This window comes from Rousettus aegyptiacus, unplaced genomic scaffold, assembly GCF_014176215.1.
Source record: "Rousettus aegyptiacus isolate mRouAeg1 unplaced genomic scaffold, mRouAeg1.p scaffold_m13_p_5, whole genome shotgun sequence".
NCBI lineage: Eukaryota > Metazoa > Chordata > Mammalia > Chiroptera > Pteropodidae > Rousettus > Rousettus aegyptiacus.
This window is the reverse complement of record NW_023416308.1, coordinates 34,087,746-34,106,665: the sequence shown is the minus strand read 5'-3', so window position 1 is coordinate 34,106,665 and position 18,920 is coordinate 34,087,746. Positions and strand designations below refer to the sequence as shown.

The following is an 18,920-nucleotide window of genomic DNA, read 5'->3' as shown; positions in this document are numbered from 1 at the left end:
AAGCCCTAACCCCTCTTAATGTAATTGTATATGAAGACAGGGCTTTTAAAGAGGTGACTAAGTTTAAATGAAGTCATTAAAGTGGCTCCTAATCCAATCTGACTGGTGTCCTTTTAGGAAGAGGAGATCAGGACACACAGAGACACAGGGGCACACTTGCAGAGGGACAACTCTGTTGTGCAGGGGCAGCAAGAGGGCAGCCATCTACAAGCCAAGCAGAGGGGCCTCAGTGTAAACAACCCTGCCAAAACCTTGCTTTTGGCCATCTAACCTCCAGAACTGAGAGAATGTAAATTTCTGTCATTTAAGCCACACATCTGTGGTATCTTGTTACGGCAGCTCTAGCATACTAAAACTGTCCCTAAGAATATACCTTTCAGAGTTAGTTGTATAATTCCTTAGCAAACAACTGCTATGAAATTGAATTACGAGTCTAAATGAGAAAATGTGTGCCTTTTTAAAAATAATAAGAACAAGAGTGAACTATGATAAAGCGTAAATTACCTTTAGATGAATATAACAGTCTTTCAGCTCGGACTCCCTGACGAGCGGTCCCTCCACGGGGCCAAACTGAGTTCGCTTGGGAATGCGCCTTTTGGAGAACACACCTCCAAGGAAACGATCGATGTAGAGGACCAGAGGGAGGCTGGCTCTTGCTCTGGTGAGCACAGGCCGGTTGGGGATGGGGTGCAAGGGGCCATGCTTTGGGCACACCGAAGAGTGTGCATTGTTACACTCCTCACACCCTGCAAAAAGCAAAGAAAATCTGGAAATGGAATCCTTCAACATGACTCTATCTCAAGTAAAAAGTGCTAACTCAAAATTCCCCCAATCTGTTTTCAGGCCAAAATTCAATTGACTCCTGCAATTACAGTACCGATTGAATTGTAATATATTAGCTTTCACAGACCAATAAAATCCTCTACTTTTCCTCTAAAATCAAGCAGAATTACCTTATGCCTGCCAAAAAATAATATGCAGGCTGTGACTTATTTCTCTACTGGATAATTCAATAGCAGCCACTAAATCTATAAATCAATTATAACATGTCTGAAAAGAGAAGAGCTTATTAGGCTAAATGTTATAAAATCTGATGAGATGAAAGAGGTGAAGTTTATAGTATGTAAATTATATCTTTAAAAAGCTGTTAAAAAAACCCTGTCAATACTATTTAATCTTTTTTTTTTCCCAAAGGAAATTAGAGAAGCCTCATTGTCCGGGCATGTTTGAGAGTTCAATGTATACTGTATGACGATGATGCTAAAATGAATGGATTTAACATCTCAGCTCTCATGCACTCGGATGACACAATTAGCCCAGCTCTGATGAGACGTGTAGTTTCAGCTCATTCTCCAAGTGATCAGTTTGCACTAAGTATCCACACTCATTCCGTCTTTCCCCGTAGCACCCATCTATTAGCTAACTGCCAGAATTAGATGTGGACTACTAAAGATTATACTCAGGACCCTTAGGAAATTTAATTAACCAATCATATTTTACCCAACTACGTCTCTGTGATTAGGAAATGGTTATTTTCAATTTCTATAATTCTCCAATAGTGGAGAACTACTTTGTATTAGTGTTTATAAGAGAAAGTGACTTTATGTGTATCTGAATAGGGAGCGACCTTAAAATGTGTGAATTCAAGAAAAAACAAAAAGAGGAAGTTTTCTTTTGGATATGGAAATGAGCACTGGCCTCATGCAAATGGAAGATCCCAAGAGAAATATGATATACCGCAACGCTCTGAATAGCCTCTGAATAGCCCGGCTCACTCAAATAAATGAGACAAGAACTTTGTCATAGAAGCATGAAAATCTATGAGAAGAAGCAATGATTTGGTAGGTAGAAGCAGGAGCACCTTCCTCCACTGGCAAGCAATACAGAGAGGCAGTAAGTGTGATGGTGAACCATGGGCACACCGGAGCCAGACGACTTAAGTTTGAATCCTGACCCTTACAACAACTGAGAATGACCTCAGGAAAGCTACCTACCTCATAAGACTGTGGACAGCATGAAACAAATCAGAAAATATAAAGAACTAGTGCCTGCAAGAGAGGCAAAGCGAATGTATTAAAGCTGAAATGGCTGAATATTCCAGAACTGGACAAATTTATCATAGTGGTTTGGGAGCCCAAGCTCTGGTATCAGGAGGACATAGGCTCTGTGCCTGAGTCACTGCTCACCCCTACATCGCACTGAACAGGCTGCCTAGCGTCTCCTGAGCTTCAGTTCATTCGTCAGTAAAATCCGAAGTCTCAAGGCACTGTCTGCCTCCCTCACTCACTGTTGCGAGGAGGAGTGAGGTGCGGCCCACAGAGCAGGGAGCAGTGTCCACACACAGGAGCCCCCACTCACAGGAACCAGCAGTACTTACACAAGTCATGCGGGTCAAAGGGCCGAGGTGGATCTGGTCCCCAGTCATCCAGGTCTGTGTCTTCACCATCTTCCTCCTCATCTTCCTCCGTGTCCTCATCCTCATCCTCATCTTCTTCCTCTTTGGCCTCTAGTCTACCCATAGGGTTCTGAAGAGTGGCCAAAGGGTCTGAGTCATCCACACTCTCAATTGAAGGTAACACCTGATTATGCACCGGTAATGAGGCCTGGACAAAGTTGCATCATAAAGTTAGCATGCATTCGCTTTTAGTTAGCTAGTACACAGGCACACACATAAAATACAAGGTTGTGGTAGCAAATATTCTTCACACTAGCTCCCTTCAAGGCCCTAGAGAAATGATTTCCATCTATCAGCTATAACGAGGAGTTTGCCTTCATTTTTGCTGTTTCTACCCACATTTGAGCAGTCTGATGAGAAATCCTGGGTGCTTCCTCTTTTGGCACCAGCAGGAAATTCAAACCCCAAGAGCATCTGATTATTTATGCTCAGGAATCCTCATGCTGACCCCATCCCTTCACCTCAACAAAACAGTCTCCTTTCCTTGCTCATACAATCCATTTCAAACCTGCTTGAGAGCCTTGCCCTTTCTCCCTAGAGACTTCGAATATATGAGCAACAAACCTTTTCATACTCTCTTGGTGCATGCATGGTATCATCGATCTCAACACCTGAACTCAGTTTCAGATGGGGGTCCCTCCTGCCTTTCCAGGGAGACCACAGCATAGTGTAGACAATGATTTGACCTATTATCAACCACTCCACTTTAAAACTAAACAATAGTGCAACACATAGTTGGTAAAGTTCAATGGCTAACAGCTCTCCTCTTCAGAGAAGCTTAGGTGTTCAGGTAAGAATGAAAGAGATGCCTATTTGCTTCATTATGCTGAAGTGAGTCTTTTGCAAATAAACAAAGTTTTGGTCGTGTATTGGGTTAATGCCACCTTACCAAATACTCTGGTAGAAAATAAATGGTACCTTAAAGAGTTCTCTCACCTCCTAAATAAGCATCATGGGTTATATACTACCCCAGATGCCTTTAATCTGAACTTATTTCTCCTGCCCAATTAGCACCATACTCAAGCCATGTCCCTTGCATTTTAAAATGCTTACTCCCTTTTTCATTATCTCTCCATATGTTGTTTTCCTCACCTAGAATGCTCTTCCCACACCAATCTTCTAAACCCAATATCATGTTCCAGTCTCTTCATGAATCTCTGACTGCTCTAGCCTTCCCTGACTTTTCTCTGCCCTGATCTCCTGTGGCACTTGAAATCATAGAATCCTGCTCTACAATGTCATTCAGCCTCTGCTTCCGCATTGCATCACCACACAGGGTGGCTCAAATCATTTCAGAATAGTTCCACAGTGCTTTCTGTGAAGTCAAGATCTCCTGGCAGTGGTTGGGGCCTATGACTTGCCTCTCAAGCTTGATAGAATAAGTTTAACCCTTCTGCCACATGAAGACAGTTCTTCAAATATTTCAAGACCAAAACCCCTAATTCATTCAATCACTTCTCACACGGCAAAACTTCCATATCCCTCATCATCCTCTTGTCTTTCATCTGCTCCTCAGTGGAGTCCATATCTTTATGAATACAGCATCAACTTGCATTACCACTTATGATGGCCACTGTTCTACTGCTGAGCTATTCTGAATTTGCAGATAACTAAAATCCCAGATAACTAAATTCCCTCTCATAGTATGCTATTAAACCATTTTTCTCCTCCTCAAAAATTAAATAGCTGATTTTTAATTAATTGGGGCAGTGGGGAGGGAGGAGTGGTGGGAGGGGGGTTGCATTGATCTCCAGTAAATTTCATTTTATTACTTTTTCTGTTCTTCCGGGCTGCCAAGATCTTTTAGAATCTTGATGCTGACATCTCACACATCAGCATTCCCTCATAGCTTTGTATCCATTGCCAAACACCATCTACTTTTCAGTTAGTACGCATTTTCATGTAAGTCCATCTTCCCTCTTCAACTGCACCTCAGAGGAACACAGCATAGGCTTTGGAGTCAGAAAGATTTGGATTAAAATCCTGGCCTCACCGCTTAGCAAGTTAATAAATTTCTCCAAACCTCAGTTTCCTTATCTGTATAACAGACATAGTAACAAACCTATACCTCATATGTTGTTATGAGGACTAAATGAAACAATGAGTATATGAGGCCAGTAGTAGAGTATCTGGCATTTAGTAAGTGCTTAATATTAATAATAATAGGTTATTATTATCCTAAGTTCTATATGGATGGAGATGACATCATATATTTCTCTATAACTTAAAAAATTGCTGACCATTAGGTATCCAATGAAGATTAGTTTGTGAAAATATATTTGACCCTTTGGGAAATGACATAAATCCCTTTAGGCAGCTAAAGGAACTCTGCTGCTATTCATAGAAACATCTTTTTTCAGTTGGACATCTAAATCTGAGAACGTCTTAAAACTCTGTAATGAAACAGTATTGTGTGTGTTTACAGAGCCTGATTGCTATGCTGGTTTAAGATCATTGCCCAACATTTGAAATACTCAGGCTTCAGAAAGCAGATAAAGTCAGTTACCTCAAATAGCATATGCATGTTTTAACATGCATTCATTTAAGCCGAGAGCCCAGACTTTTACATGGCATTCCATCTCTGTAGCTCAGGGCCTTTTAGAAGCTGTAAGTGGGAGGACAAAATTTTTGGAGTTGTGTCTGCTTCAGTTTCAATAAAAACAGAATAAAATGCTCACTGAGGTGAGGACTCAACAAGGAAAAGGGCAGGAGACTTCTGGCAATAAAATTGCATTGCTACCTCCTTCTGTATCCTCTCCTGATCCTGCAATGAGGCTACATTGTTCTTACTTGTTATCTCAGAGCGCAGTTTCGGTATCACCCTTTATTCAAAGCACTTAAATTTTATGCCAGTGTTAGTGATGAATGTTATCACACACTGAACAAACCGAAGCATATATCCACCTCTTTTCCTCATAAATTCTTTATCTCTTTGCAGAGCCAACCTCAAAAAATGAATTCAGCAATTTAGGGTTATTCCAGTGAAGCTGCGATGTATCTTTTTTCCCAACAGATGCTGCTAGAAAGGCTGTGGTTAGGCAAGGTTACTGCTGGCTTCTCACCACTGCTGAGAAAGCTGACATTAAAATAGTACCAACAACCTTCTCCTCCCCCATGCTGGAACTCTCCTAAAAGACTGTGGCAAAGAAAAGGCTTAAACACTTTAGCATTATTAAAAAAGACCGATTTAAAGCAGAGGTTGAACACATACCAGAATCGTGCAAAGGCTGTTGAAAAGGGATGAAAGGGGTTGATGACAATCATTTCTAGGTAAGAACTGTATATTTCTAGATAGCATAGACCTTAACATACCGTAGGCATGAATACAAATTTGTTTAACAACTCGAATTTGACTTAAATTTACTGAGAGCTAAGCATATTTTTAAATTCCTTTGAGGCCAGGTAACATTACCACACAGCTCCTAAGTGGCAGAGATAAAATCCAAGTTCTGACTCTGCCCTGCTTTTTCCGCTACATCACAATGGCCCCTGTGGGTGTTAAGTCTATTCAAGGAGGGCAGCAGAGTAGGTAAACATCATACACACCTTGAATACGAGAGCCACAAGGTAACCACACCTGCTCCGGAGACAAGAGCCAGGCAATATGGTGGTGAGCATGTGTGCCAACTATACTTAGAGGAAAAGAATATGAAACAAAAATACTTTAATCCTGTGCACTCTCTATAATTATTTCTGCAACTATATAATGCATTTCAGGATACAATTTATCTGGAGAAGTGAAATATGAAGCTATACTGGACAGCAGCAAACACAACAGAATGCTCTGGAGTCCTACTGAGACCAATTATCAGTGTAGCATATTTCCTTCTCAGTGTGTGGGGAGTCACACATGTTCATTTTCAGACATGAAGAGAAGACTGTGTTTCTAGGTCTGAAGAGTACCAGTGCCTTTCTTAAGGATAAGGGAATGTATATATGAAAAAGGCTTCAAGTGAATTTTCCCGTCACTAAAAACAATTGAAAATAGAAACCTTTTTGCTAAGAGAGAGAGAGAGAAGGCATTTATCATCTGTGTTAAACTAATACTCCTACTTTCTATCCAAAATTTATCCAGGTCACAGAATAAGCTGACTATCACTGAGGTGTTATAGCCAGAAATAAAAACTGTGCTTGTTGAAAGGAAACTGTAGTAAAGAAAGATGCTAAGAATAATTATACTGCCTTGTAATGTCAAGGGTCATAGAACTATCTGAGTACAACTTTCCTTTTCTACAGAACGTGAAACAAACATTGTTTCTGGAAATTGGAAAAAATGAAGGGCCTTTTGGGGTATAAATGACAACAAAACTTCTAATTAAAACTATGCCTTAATATTAAAATAACAGAATACCATTTTGCATATCAGATTGGCACAGTTTTTAAAGAATGCAAATGCCTAATGTGGCAAGGGTGAATGGAAATGGGCATTCTCATGCTGTTGGTAGAAATGTAAATTTTTTCAGCTTCTTAAAAGCAATTTAGCAGTTTTATTGAGATAACTTTCCCATTTATAATAACAAGCTTCAAACATATATCAAATAGAAGAGTATAATAAACCTCATGGACCCGTCACTCAGCTTTCACAATTATCAATCAACTCATGGCCAACCTTATTTCAATTATTCATTCACCCACCCACTTTCCCCCCTCACTAGATTATTTTGAAACAAAAATCAGACATCGTTATGGATATAATCCGTAAACAGTTCAATAAATATCTCCTTTTTTTAAAAAAAAGACTTTTACATATTACATACCCCAAAATTAATCTTTCCTTAATATTATCAAGTGACAAATTAGTGTTAGGATTTCCCCAGTTATCTCATAATTTTTTTAATAATTGGCTCATTCAAATCAAGATCCAAACAAGGTCCCCATATGTCATTTGACTGATACGTTTTGGAAGTCTCTTTTAATCTGTAAATCCCCATTCCTATTGTTTTCCTTCACAATATACATGTGCAAGAAACTAAACCATTTGTCCTACAGTTTTCCACAGTCTGGATTTTGCTGACTGCATTTTTGTGTGTCTTTTAACTTGTTCTGTTTTGTCTACCATGCTTCCTGTAAGCTCATAATGAAATCCAGAGACTTGATGAGATTCAGGGTCATTCCTTTGGTAGGACTATTTCATACATGGTGAAATGCAATAGGAGGTACACAACACCAGTAGGATTATAATGAATGGTTCTCTCTTTTTCATGATATTAACAATGTTCAGATGGTAAATTGATCAATCCATTATAAGATGCCTCATCAGCTTTTTCTTGATGGTTGCAGACTATTGTTGATGATTATTACCTAGATCCACGTTTCATTAGAAGATGAATAGTGGTGATATTCTAAGCCAGTCATCCCCTCTTTATTTATTAGTTGTAATGCTTCTATAAAGTAATTGTTTACCTAAGTACATTCAGGGATAAAGGCTACATTCTTTCCCATCATTTACCAGTTTCCTGAATAGTGCGGTGGCCCCCTAGCATCTTCAAAAAGTGACCAATGAGTTCTTTTTTTAATATAAGTATGAGCTTGCGGATTTTAAATATATTTAATGTATTTCAATCTATCATGGTTATTTGCCTTTTTTTACAGGTCAAATTGTCTCATTTTGGCCCCTTCAAGTTAGATCATCAGTTCTTTCCACAAGACCCCAGAACAGAAGTTTTTACTAGCTTCCTTACATTCTGATAAGACAAGATGTTTTAGGCACATCTTGTATATTTCCTGCCCAGAGCTGGAATCTGCCATTTCTCCACGTAGCCCTGATCCTTTTACTGGAAAACTGTATTTAGAGACCACATTAGCTCATTGCTGCCGGATGAATGACTATATCTAAAACTTTCTAGTGGCCAAAACATGTTTTTTCAAGAGAAAACATATCATGAGTTCGTATTGATATTCTAATTCAAATTTAGGATTCTGGGTTTTTATTTAACTTGTTTGATTTTTATATTTGTATCTTTTTTCACTTTCACACACACAAAAAATCATGGTTCTTAAATAATTTTAAATGTTAATACCATTAGTGTCTATCATGTCTCTTTGGGGAATTTATTATAAGAAAATCATCTGGTATGATATATATGACAGTATTATTAGTAGTAGGAAAAATAGGAAATAACCTACACATAAAACAATAGAAAGAGAATATAGAAAACTGTACATTCCTATAATAGAATACTATATAGGCAATAAAAATTGTACTGTAGATTTTCAGGATGCTACTAAAATGAAAAAGAAAAATATCAAAATGAAAGCTTTCTTCTGTTCTTTTTGTTTTAATTGAGATAAAATTGACATAACATTATATTAGTTTCAGATATACAACATAATAATTTGATATTTGTAGAAAGCTACTTTAAAAGAAAAATAAATCAAATACTCTGGCTGAAAGCACAAGGACTATTGAATAAATATGTAAAACCACAAACAAAATATTAGCAAATCAAATCCAAATTCAGGTATATATGAAAAGGATCAAGTAGAGTTTATTCTAGAATGCAAGTCTGGCTTGATATTTAAAATATCAATTAATATAATTCACCAAATTAACAGAAAATAGAAAAATCTCAACAGATTCAGAAAAAGCACTAAATAAAAATCAATGTCCATGAATAATGATAAACAATTAATAATAAATGTACATTAAGAACTAAAAATAAAGATAACGTCTAATAACGTCAACTTTTATAAAAATTCTGCACTAAACATTATTCTTAATAGTGAAAGTTTTTCCTCTGAGCAGGAAGGAAAAAAGAAAACCTACTAATACCACTTCTATTCAATAATATATTAGAGATCCTAGCCAGCAGACAAAAAGAGAACGGAAAAAGAAAAAAAGAAAAGATAAAGATTCAGAAGGATTGAAAAGAAATAAATTGTCAATATTCACAGACAACACGACTATCAAAAAATCAAAAATATAAGTTAGAAAATGAAAAAAAAAATTATACTATTTATAATACCATCAAAACACACCAAATATCCAGGAATAAATCTACTGAAAGATTTGTAAGACCTCTACCCAGAAGACAATTTTTTTAACTTTTATTTTAAACTCAAGGATATTTCATGTTCACAGAATGGAAGACACAATATTATAAGGATGTCAATTCTTCATACACTGATGCATAGCTATAATGAAATCCTAATGAAAATCCTGCAAGATTTTTATAAAAATATCCTGGTTGATTCTGAAATGGCCATAGAATAGCAACAGGCAAAGATATTCTCAAAGAAGATCAAAGTGAAGGAAGGATCCTGGATATACTGTAGTATTTCATACAACTGAATACTATATAGCAATAAAAATAGAAGGGAAAAAACTCCACAGCTTCACCCAACAATACTAATTTCCCAAACATAATATTAAACAAAGGAAGCCAGACCAAAAAAAAGAAAAAAAATACTAAGTATGCCATTTATTTAAGTTCAAAACCATGGGAAACTAATCTATGGTGTTAACAGGCAGGAGAGTACCTTTGAGTGGAAGGAAAGGAAAAGTGATTAGGAAGGGAGCATGACAATGGCTTTTAGGAGCTGGTAATGTCTATTGTTTAATCTGAGTTTTGGTTATAGGTTATGTTCACTTCTTGATATATCATTGTACTATATGCTTACAATTTTTTTTGCATGTTTATATACATATATATATGTTATAATTTATTTGAAAAGCAAATTTAAAAACACCATAAGGAAATATGGTAAACATAAAGGAAATTACACAAATAACATGGAAAAGAATAGATGTAAAAATGATTATAGAGAACATGTTAGATGTGGAATGCAAAGAAGAGTTAATATACTCATGACTGATGTTCCTAAAAAAGGGAACATATCAAGTGAAACTGAAAAAAAATTCAAAGATTCAAGAGATAAAATTTTTCTAAAACAAAGTCTTAACCTATACCTCATAGGACACATCCTGTCCTAGGAAATTCTGATTCACATGCTGGTGAAGACATCTGACTTCAAAGAAAAATTCAAGGATAAAGATAGAATCAAACAGGCATTAAGAAAGAAAAGAAATGAGGAAAATATTCAAAATTAGAGTCCAGATTTCTACAAATTAAATGCCAGTAGAGAATGGAACAAAATTCTTATTAATAACTCTGGTTACTGAACAGAACATAAATATATTAGTTACAAAAATAATGCAACTAACACAAAACAGTGGAGAAGGAGGAGGAAGGAAGTGTCGGTGAGCTGACATTCACATCATGACAGCAGGAGCCAAGAACAGAGACTGAAGCTCAAGTGCAATTTAGGAAAACAAAATGAATCCAAACTCTTCCAGTTTCACCTCAATTTCTTTTTCTTCTGCTAAACTCAAGTAAATTTAAGTTTAAAGTATTCAGATGAACACTAGCATTTGGGACACAGTGCCATTTCTTCTGTTTATTTATCTTTGTATGTCTGGAAAGGTGTCTGGAATAATAATAGCTACCAACTTTTCAGTTAATGAGGATGGGTCTGGGCAGAATTTGTTTATTTGTTTGTTTTTTTTGATGTACTTCTCTTTTTATGTATTGCTTCAACTTTTTGTTTTAAAAAAGTCATTGCTCCAAAAATGAATAATGAATTAATCATCTATGAAAGACAGATAATTCATTTTATTTTTTTCCTGCCAACTTGTACAAACTAATCAAATCTACACATTGCTTCCTTGATGGAATCAATAAATAGTCACAGAACTGGACATGGCTTGTTTCATCAAAAATATACCTAATTGTTACAAAATTATGAAAATAAAAATAACTGCTATAGACTGAATATTTGTGTCTCCCCAAAATGTATATGTTGAAACAGAATCCTCAGTGTGATTGTATTAGGGTAGCCTCTTACAGGTGAGTAGGTCATAAAGTGGAGAACTTATGAAAGGGAATACTGCCCTTAAAAAAGAGACCCCAGAGAGCTCTCTCACCCTTTCTGCCACGTGAGGACAGAGTGAGAAGATGACCATCTATGAACCAGGAAGGGGGCCCTCAATAGACATCAAATCTGCTAGTGCCCTGATCTTGGATATCCCAGCCTCCAGAACTGTGAGAAATAAACCTCTGTTGTTATAAGGCACCTGGTATATGGCACTCTGTTGTAACAACCTAAACAAACTACAAGTTCACAGACTCCACAAAATTGTAGATCACTGACAATCAGAGTTAAATTTAACCATAACTCATATGATAAAGACTTGTAAGAATTCTCTCTATATTTCATAAATAATATTAACACAACTACTATCTGATTTTCAAATTTTAAAATATAAGTAATCCAAATCACCTATAAAAAAGTTAAAAAACAGAAAGTGCTCACTAATTGCAAATTTAGTGGATAACCACTCAGGACACTCAGTGATATAGCTAAATAAGTCACATTAGCCAACATGAAAATAAAACTATTTGGACTCATACTCCCTGTAAAGTAAGACTGACAATACCTAGGTCCTGTACCTTCTTTATCATTTTTACCACCTGGAGGAAAATAAGGAGAAGTCCCTCAAAGTCAAAAAGGAAAAATTAGAAATATGGATAAAAGAAATGTTTAAAGGATAACTAAAAAGAATCTCAGTTTTTCAGAAGCTAGAATGAGGAAGGTTACCATCAAATTTAATTTAATATATAAGAAATGGAGAGAATGAACAGTACAGAGGGTTGGGCAACATTCCAGGAAATGACAAAATTCATAGTATTATCCACAAACAACAAAGAAGCAAAAATGTAACTCTTTACCTGCTGAGCTGTAGCATCCTGTTGGACATAAGCTACCTGGCCTGGATCTGTAAATAGAGTCTAGACAAAGATAAAAATTAAAAAAAAAACAAAACAAAACACAACAACAAACTTATCAATAGATCTTTAGACACCTCGCCTACACAGGAAAAATTATCCTACTGCTAAGTACCAATTCAGGAGAGAGTTAACTCTCATATAGTTAGTAATAATCCTTCATTAATAAAGAAGATAAAGATAATAATCTTACATTTAACTAGTCTTTCATTCAGATGGCTCCAAAGAAATTGTATAAGCTAACCATCTTAGTTGGCTAACAATACTTTATGATTATCTTCTTAAGCAAAGCCTCTCTTGAGGTTGAATGTCATAGCTAAGTATAAAGGCATGTCAAGAAAATGTAAGACATGCCATGAATGAGGGTGCATTCACTCACACATAACATGTATCGTAGGAGTAGGCTTGCAAGTAAATGAAAATGGATACAGATATATAGACATACAGAAGAGTATTATATATACAAGCATTACAACTCTATCAAATATAAAATGCACACTCGCTATCAGAATTAGAAGAAAAATAAATTACATTTAATGTTCCATAGATTCTTTTGAAAAAAGCTACTAAATTCATGATTTTTTTTTTTTAAAAAAAGTTCTCATTATAAATAATAATTTGAGTCATGAGGCAGCAAAGCCAACTAGAGAAGAGAAATCTTTGAAATTATTTTAGCTAGGGCACCATAGAAAATCTCCAATGCAGAAAAATATTCCCCTAAAGCTTTAAAAAAATTTTAATTTGCCCATGCCTTCAGCAAACCTATGGGAATAAGAACTATGGTTAAGTTTTGATTGCAGAGAAATATAAAAGAATTTCAGCCAGTGTCAGATTCTTAGATTTAACCAAAAAATTATAATTGAGACATTTAATTGCATAGTTATAAACTAAAAGCAAGGCACAGAACATGCTTTAAATAAACTATGTGATCTTATCTGAATATAGTTAGGGGACTAAAACTAAGCAAAGGTATTCCAAAACTATCGTCTATTTGGCAATTTCAACTTCATACTGATTTGAAAGGTATTAATTAGGTGGGCCCCATTTCTTCTTGGAATCTGAGCCTCTTGATTAAATATTGCATGAGCAATATTTTTATTACCAAGATACTACTATAAAAGTATGGAACTTTTAAAAAATATGTTTAAAAGTACTTTGTACAGTGTAAAGTGCTAACAAGGGAAACTAACATTTATATATTGGGGAATATTTGTGTCGTGCATTTGGAAACTAATAGCCCATGAGACTGGGAAAAAAATAAAAGTAGCTATAATTGTACAGCCTTACCTTTGCTCTATTACAGTCTTACAAATAAGCAAGGTATTAATAAACAGCACTTAATAAGCTAATAGGACTCTTTGCTTACACATTCAACTTTAATAATCTATAAGTTTTCCTTGATCCACCTTTGATTAAGCTATACAGAGCTAAATGCCATTTTTGGTTCTTGATATTTAGGAAAAGTAACAAGTTGATAATCTAGACCATATCACTGGTGAGAACTGATATGAGGTTAGTGCTCTAACTCCTCATTATATTTAAATAAATCAATCAGATCTTCCTCTGCCAAGTTGGTTATAAACTCCTTAAAAGCACAAATCTTATCTGAGTATTTCCTGCATCACCAGCCCTTTGCAATGACCAGTAGAGAGTAAACATAAGTAATTAGTGAATTAATTGATTAATAAACAAACTATACACAATAATCCTTTACATGCCTGAGCAGCTTCCACAGGATGGATGTACACCAGTGTATGCTCCGGACCATCCACTGAAGTGTAGGAGGTACCATCTGTGTATACCACTTGCTGGGGTGGACGAACCTGGTCATCCGTGTAGACAATCTGAGCCACAGTTCCAGCGTCTGGAACAAAGTGCACCTGGGGCAAAAAAAAAGCAGCCAGTATATAGCAACTACTCTAATAGAACAAAACCAATCCCACAGAGATACGTGGCCAACCAAACACAGTACATACTTGCATTTCTAAAATATCCCCAGTGAAAGAAGAATGGGGATTGATACATCTTCCTCTATGTTAGTGACTCAGAGACAGGATCCAAGGACCTTGTCACACTCACTGATGTACTGCTTGCTCTTAGGCAACTGATTTAAAATCCTCTTTGCCTCAAATTTCCAGTGCAGATATCTCTTTGGGAGAGTAATGAGAGAGTGGTTAACTGATCTTGCAAAAATTCCTGGTTGATAACATTACCAAATTACAAAATTCAAGTGATTCTGTAATATAAAAAAATGTCAAGACTCAAAAGCCAATTGCTTTCAAGGCATCATAAAAATTCTACTTTGTAACCAATAACGCCTTTTAGCAGATACATTAAAATAAGGTCATTTTCTTTCCTACAAGTTCTTTCATACTCCAAGGCTATACTGGAGGCACGTCAGTAAATGTTTGCTGAATCAATGACTGCAACAAAATTCCTTGCCAGCTAAGTAAACATACAAAAAATGCTAATGAAGTACTTTTCAGGGGTTCTGGACAACTATTTCAGCTATTACCAGAGTAAATAATTTTCTATCTACCAAGAACTAAAACAGAAACTGAATTTCCTAAAATGCTTTAAGAGTACTCAGCTTTAGAGGTTTGAATTCTTGAAGGCTCAAGATTGGCATACAGCCTAATGCCTGATATTGAAGGTAGAGAAGCAGATGGCCAAAGTACACATTTGGGAGAGAAATAATTTATGTGCTGATATTGAAATTAGGCACTCAAAGGTCAGAATTCTTATTCTAATACTGTCTTGGCTCTAGACCTACCTTTATTATTTCAGTTTTCTCCAGTGCAGGATAGTAGATCCCAAAGATAATTCAATCCCCAGAAAGAAATCTAGAGATCAAATGCAATCGAGTGCAACAAAAATAAAACAAACTTCCACTTCTATACTAAGTCCAGCTTCCACATGAATTTGATTCGTCCATGAGGACATAGTTTATATATTGGAAGACTAAGTCTTATAACATATTTGTGCAGTTTTAAGTGTTGCAAGATAGTGTTGTGACTTTAAATATATTCATTAACATCAAAACCTTGGACTGGTTTCAGTCCTTAAAAAAGGCAAAAAAACCAACAACCCATATTTCCTCAAAAGAAGAATTACCCAAGCTCTTCAACCTGGTCTTCACCACTCACTCTTCTGCTAACTCCTCGCTGGGAGAAAGAATGGTGAGGAAGAGGGAGTGCTAAGAGGGATATTGACTTCTGCTGTCTGATCACCCGTAAACAGAGACCCTGGTCACACAGAGTGCCATAACCATATTTTCTTTTATTTTGTTCTTAAATGGACCACATTTTTGTTTATGAACAAAATATATGAAAGTAACCTTCAAAATGGTCTCCATGAAAACAAAACACCATTCTCAATGATTCTGCGAGGAGCATTTCTGGAACTTTTTTAAAGTATTCGAACTTTTAAATCATACCAGATTATCAATTTTATTTATTGTAATATTATATTGCTTAAATTAAATAAAATGTTTATATTTAAATGTTTCAATGTTAACTTCCTGATTTGATAACATTGTAATTATGTAATTTGATTAAAAAATTAAATATAAATTGCATATTTATTACAATACTTAAATACTAAGTTTTATACTTTGGTCCCATATAAAACATGGCTTCATATGACTGCCGACTCCTCAAAATTCAAATCCATACCAAAATGCAGAGATTTGCCTTTGTTAAGAATAGTCAAAAGAACGTATAGTTGGCTATGACAGCAATTTGAAAGGCAGAGATCATCAATTACAGAAGCCTTTGAATAAATGACTAACCTCCAGAGCTGCTAATTTAATGGGACAGCTTTCAATTAGAGGTTTACGTTCCGAATTTGAAAAGAAAAAAGCCACTTACTTTATAGACATACCTTGTACTTCATTATTCTCAAAGAATCAAAACCCTATACAAGATAACACCAAAGAAACACATTTTCAGCACCAATAACAATACAAAACAAGGGAGGGAAACAGATCATGACAATGAGTTGAGGAAAGGCAGAGAAGCCTCCGGGTGGTAGCTCAGCTCTTCTGAATCACACTAAACCATACTGACAACGCATTCCAAGTGTTGAAACACTGCCTGTTCCTTTCCTACCAGCTCTGCATGTCAGCTTCCTCCCAAACACTTATTACTATATAGAAGTTGCTATTCACCTGTCAACAAACTGTACCCAACTAAAAAACTGCTATCAACACCAAGCTGGAAAGACCACTCTTCACCTGTGCAGCATTCTCTTCATGTTCTGCAGATGTAGGCCACACGTGTGAGCTTTCATCTTTGGAATCCATCCTTTCCCTACTGGACACCTCCACATCCAAGGCGCCTACAGCAGCATGGGGTGGAGGACAGTCATCTGTCTACCACGTGAGTGTTCATGAAGGACAAAAAGACGTCCCTACAATGTACCTGAAAAAAGAGACAAAAAGAACCAAGACTTTAAATAGATAAATACATCTGAATAAATTACAGTTTCAACCAAAAAGAGAGGGGGGAAAAAAAAACTTTGTAAAAGATAATATACCTGGGCAAAAAAGTAAAAATGGAGAAATTATTTGTAATAATACAATGTATTGCATGCTTGCTGTGTTCTAGGCATACATGAGGTATATGTAACCCTCATCAAAAATACTGAAGGTAATTCTCTGAGTTCTAATGAGAATGACGTTCCCAGATGCTAAATGCAGGCAACTGATGGGTTCACATCCAAGTCTGATTGCTGCACAGCTCCAGCTTTTCCCTGTCTTGCACACTTGCTTAGATACTGATTGGGTATACCACCTACTCAAAATCAATAGCAGAATAACAACACTCACAAAACAAAGAAAAATTTTCAAGCAGAGGAAGCTGAATTTTCTGGGCCACAATTTGGTGCATATAAACAGAAACTTTGTTTCTCGTTTGGTCAGTACAATTAGTGAAAAAATCAAAAACCCTACCAAACACCAACAGGCACTTTATCTACACCTTGTGATCTTATTATTCTTTTCCAAAATAGGCATTTTAAGAACATCAGTCTTCTCTTTTGATGATAAAACGTTGACATTTTAAGTCCCATGGATTTGCTGTTTAATAGGGCAGTGGGGCAGTCATGCCTGATACACCTTCTCCCGCCATTCCATTTAAAGTAGCATACATGGATAGGAAACATAAAATTGCTCAGAACACCGTTAAACTAAAGGTAAGAAAGACCACTAGCCAAGATCCGGCCAGAATTCTTCCCATTTCCAATGGTGAAGGGGACGAGAGTTTTGCCTTTTGGGATATTAATTTTAAGCTGGTTATCCAGAAACGAAAGACTCAAAAAGAACCTCTGACCCTCCCTCTTCCTGCCTAAGAGATTCAGATGGAAAGGTCTGTTCCAAAAAGGGCATCTTAGGATGCTCGCCTTAGCCTGATATAAATTAAGTATGGTAAATAGGAGGACTTCAGGCAGGGGCCTGTCAGCTAGATACCCACTACGTCCCCTCATTTCTGAGTTGCCCAGAAAGAATTTGCCTGTCAAGTGTGTTCTGCTCTTCCTCAACCATCTGTACATCACTCATTTTCACTTCTGAAATAAAAGACCCACTTTTTCTCCTTTATCCAAAATGTCATATATGCCCAATGTTGCCTCATTGTCTTTGGAATTTTCACTTTTGTAAATTCCTCCTGTGCATGTATTAAAATTTTGATTTTCTCTTGTTAATCTGTCTTTGTTCATTTGCTTATTAGCCCAACTAAAACAACATAGAAGGTGGGAGGAAAAGTATTATTTCTTTCAGCCCCCACAGTGGAAATAAGTTGAGAAGTACATTCTAAGATGACACATGCTCCAACCTCTGAACCAGACTAAGGCTCAAAGAAGAAAGAATAGGTGCTGGAACACCCAATGCCACAGCCTAAATTGGGAACATAGAACTGCCACATCCAAACCGCGTGGGAGCCTCTTCTGAGCCATGGAGGAGCCTGTTCCCGCTTCACCTCAACACTGCCATCATCGCTGCCACCCCAAAGCCCTCCCACCACATACACACTCATCCTGCACACACCTTTCTCTCCATCAGAGGGCACTGGAAATGACCATGTCCACCAGTAGATGAACGCATAAGCAAGTGGGGAGGGGAGCGGCCATGGGGGAACTTTCTGGAGAAATGGAAATATTCCACATCCTGTATCTAAACCAGGTTGTGGTTACATGGGGAAGATACTGAATCAGTTAAAGTGTCTGTACAACTGTTAAGTCATTATTAGTTTCTGAACTCCAACACTAGCGCTCATCTCCCTGTAGCTAGTGTATGAGGGCACTGGGACTACACAGGAAACGTGCTTCATGGGGAGGAAGCAGTTACTGTCAGAGGAGTGGTGGTTAAGAGGCTGGGCTCTGACCTGGTTTTGGGTGGCAGTTCTGAGACTTAACTAATCTTGGCAGCACACAGAAGTTCCCTAAGTTCCTCTTCCTTTTCTGTAAAATGGGGATCATAAGGTTATTGAAAAAATGACGTTAAATAATACATGTGAAATGCTTTCTAATAAACACATTAGCATTTTTAAAAAGTTATTCAATCATATTGAATTTTTCTAATTGTCTGCCTCCCCATCTCAACTCTAAGTTCTTTCAGGTCAAGGAATGTGTTTGTTCATGAGAATAACTCTAGATCTGGCTTGCGGCAGGTACTCGATAATTTG

The 18,920-nt window shown here is 36.6% G+C and overlaps 1 protein-coding gene across 5 annotated transcripts in view; it reads right to left on the bottom strand.

Annotated features, from left to right (window-relative positions):
• PRDM10 (PR/SET domain 10) overlaps positions 1-18,920 on the bottom strand; it is an 83,100-nt gene that overhangs the window by 34,503 nt on the left and 29,677 nt on the right. For 4 of the 5 annotated variants that reach the window (XM_036220607.1, XM_016139276.2, XM_016139279.2 and 1 more), the window contains 5 exons: positions 16,475-16,661; positions 13,959-14,120; positions 12,184-12,243; positions 2,378-2,603; positions 505-746 (listed from right to left, as the gene is read on the bottom strand). In XM_036220607.1, coding sequence (XP_036076500.1) covers positions 505-746; positions 2,378-2,603; positions 12,184-12,243; positions 13,959-14,120; positions 16,475-16,543 — 759 coding nt within the window. In that variant the 5' untranslated portion in view covers positions 16,544-16,661. Of the gene's footprint in view, positions 1-504; positions 747-2,377; positions 2,604-12,183; positions 12,244-13,958; positions 14,121-14,216; positions 16,156-16,474; positions 16,662-18,920 lie in introns of all 5 variants that reach the window. The other variant, XM_016139282.2, reaches the window with a different exon arrangement.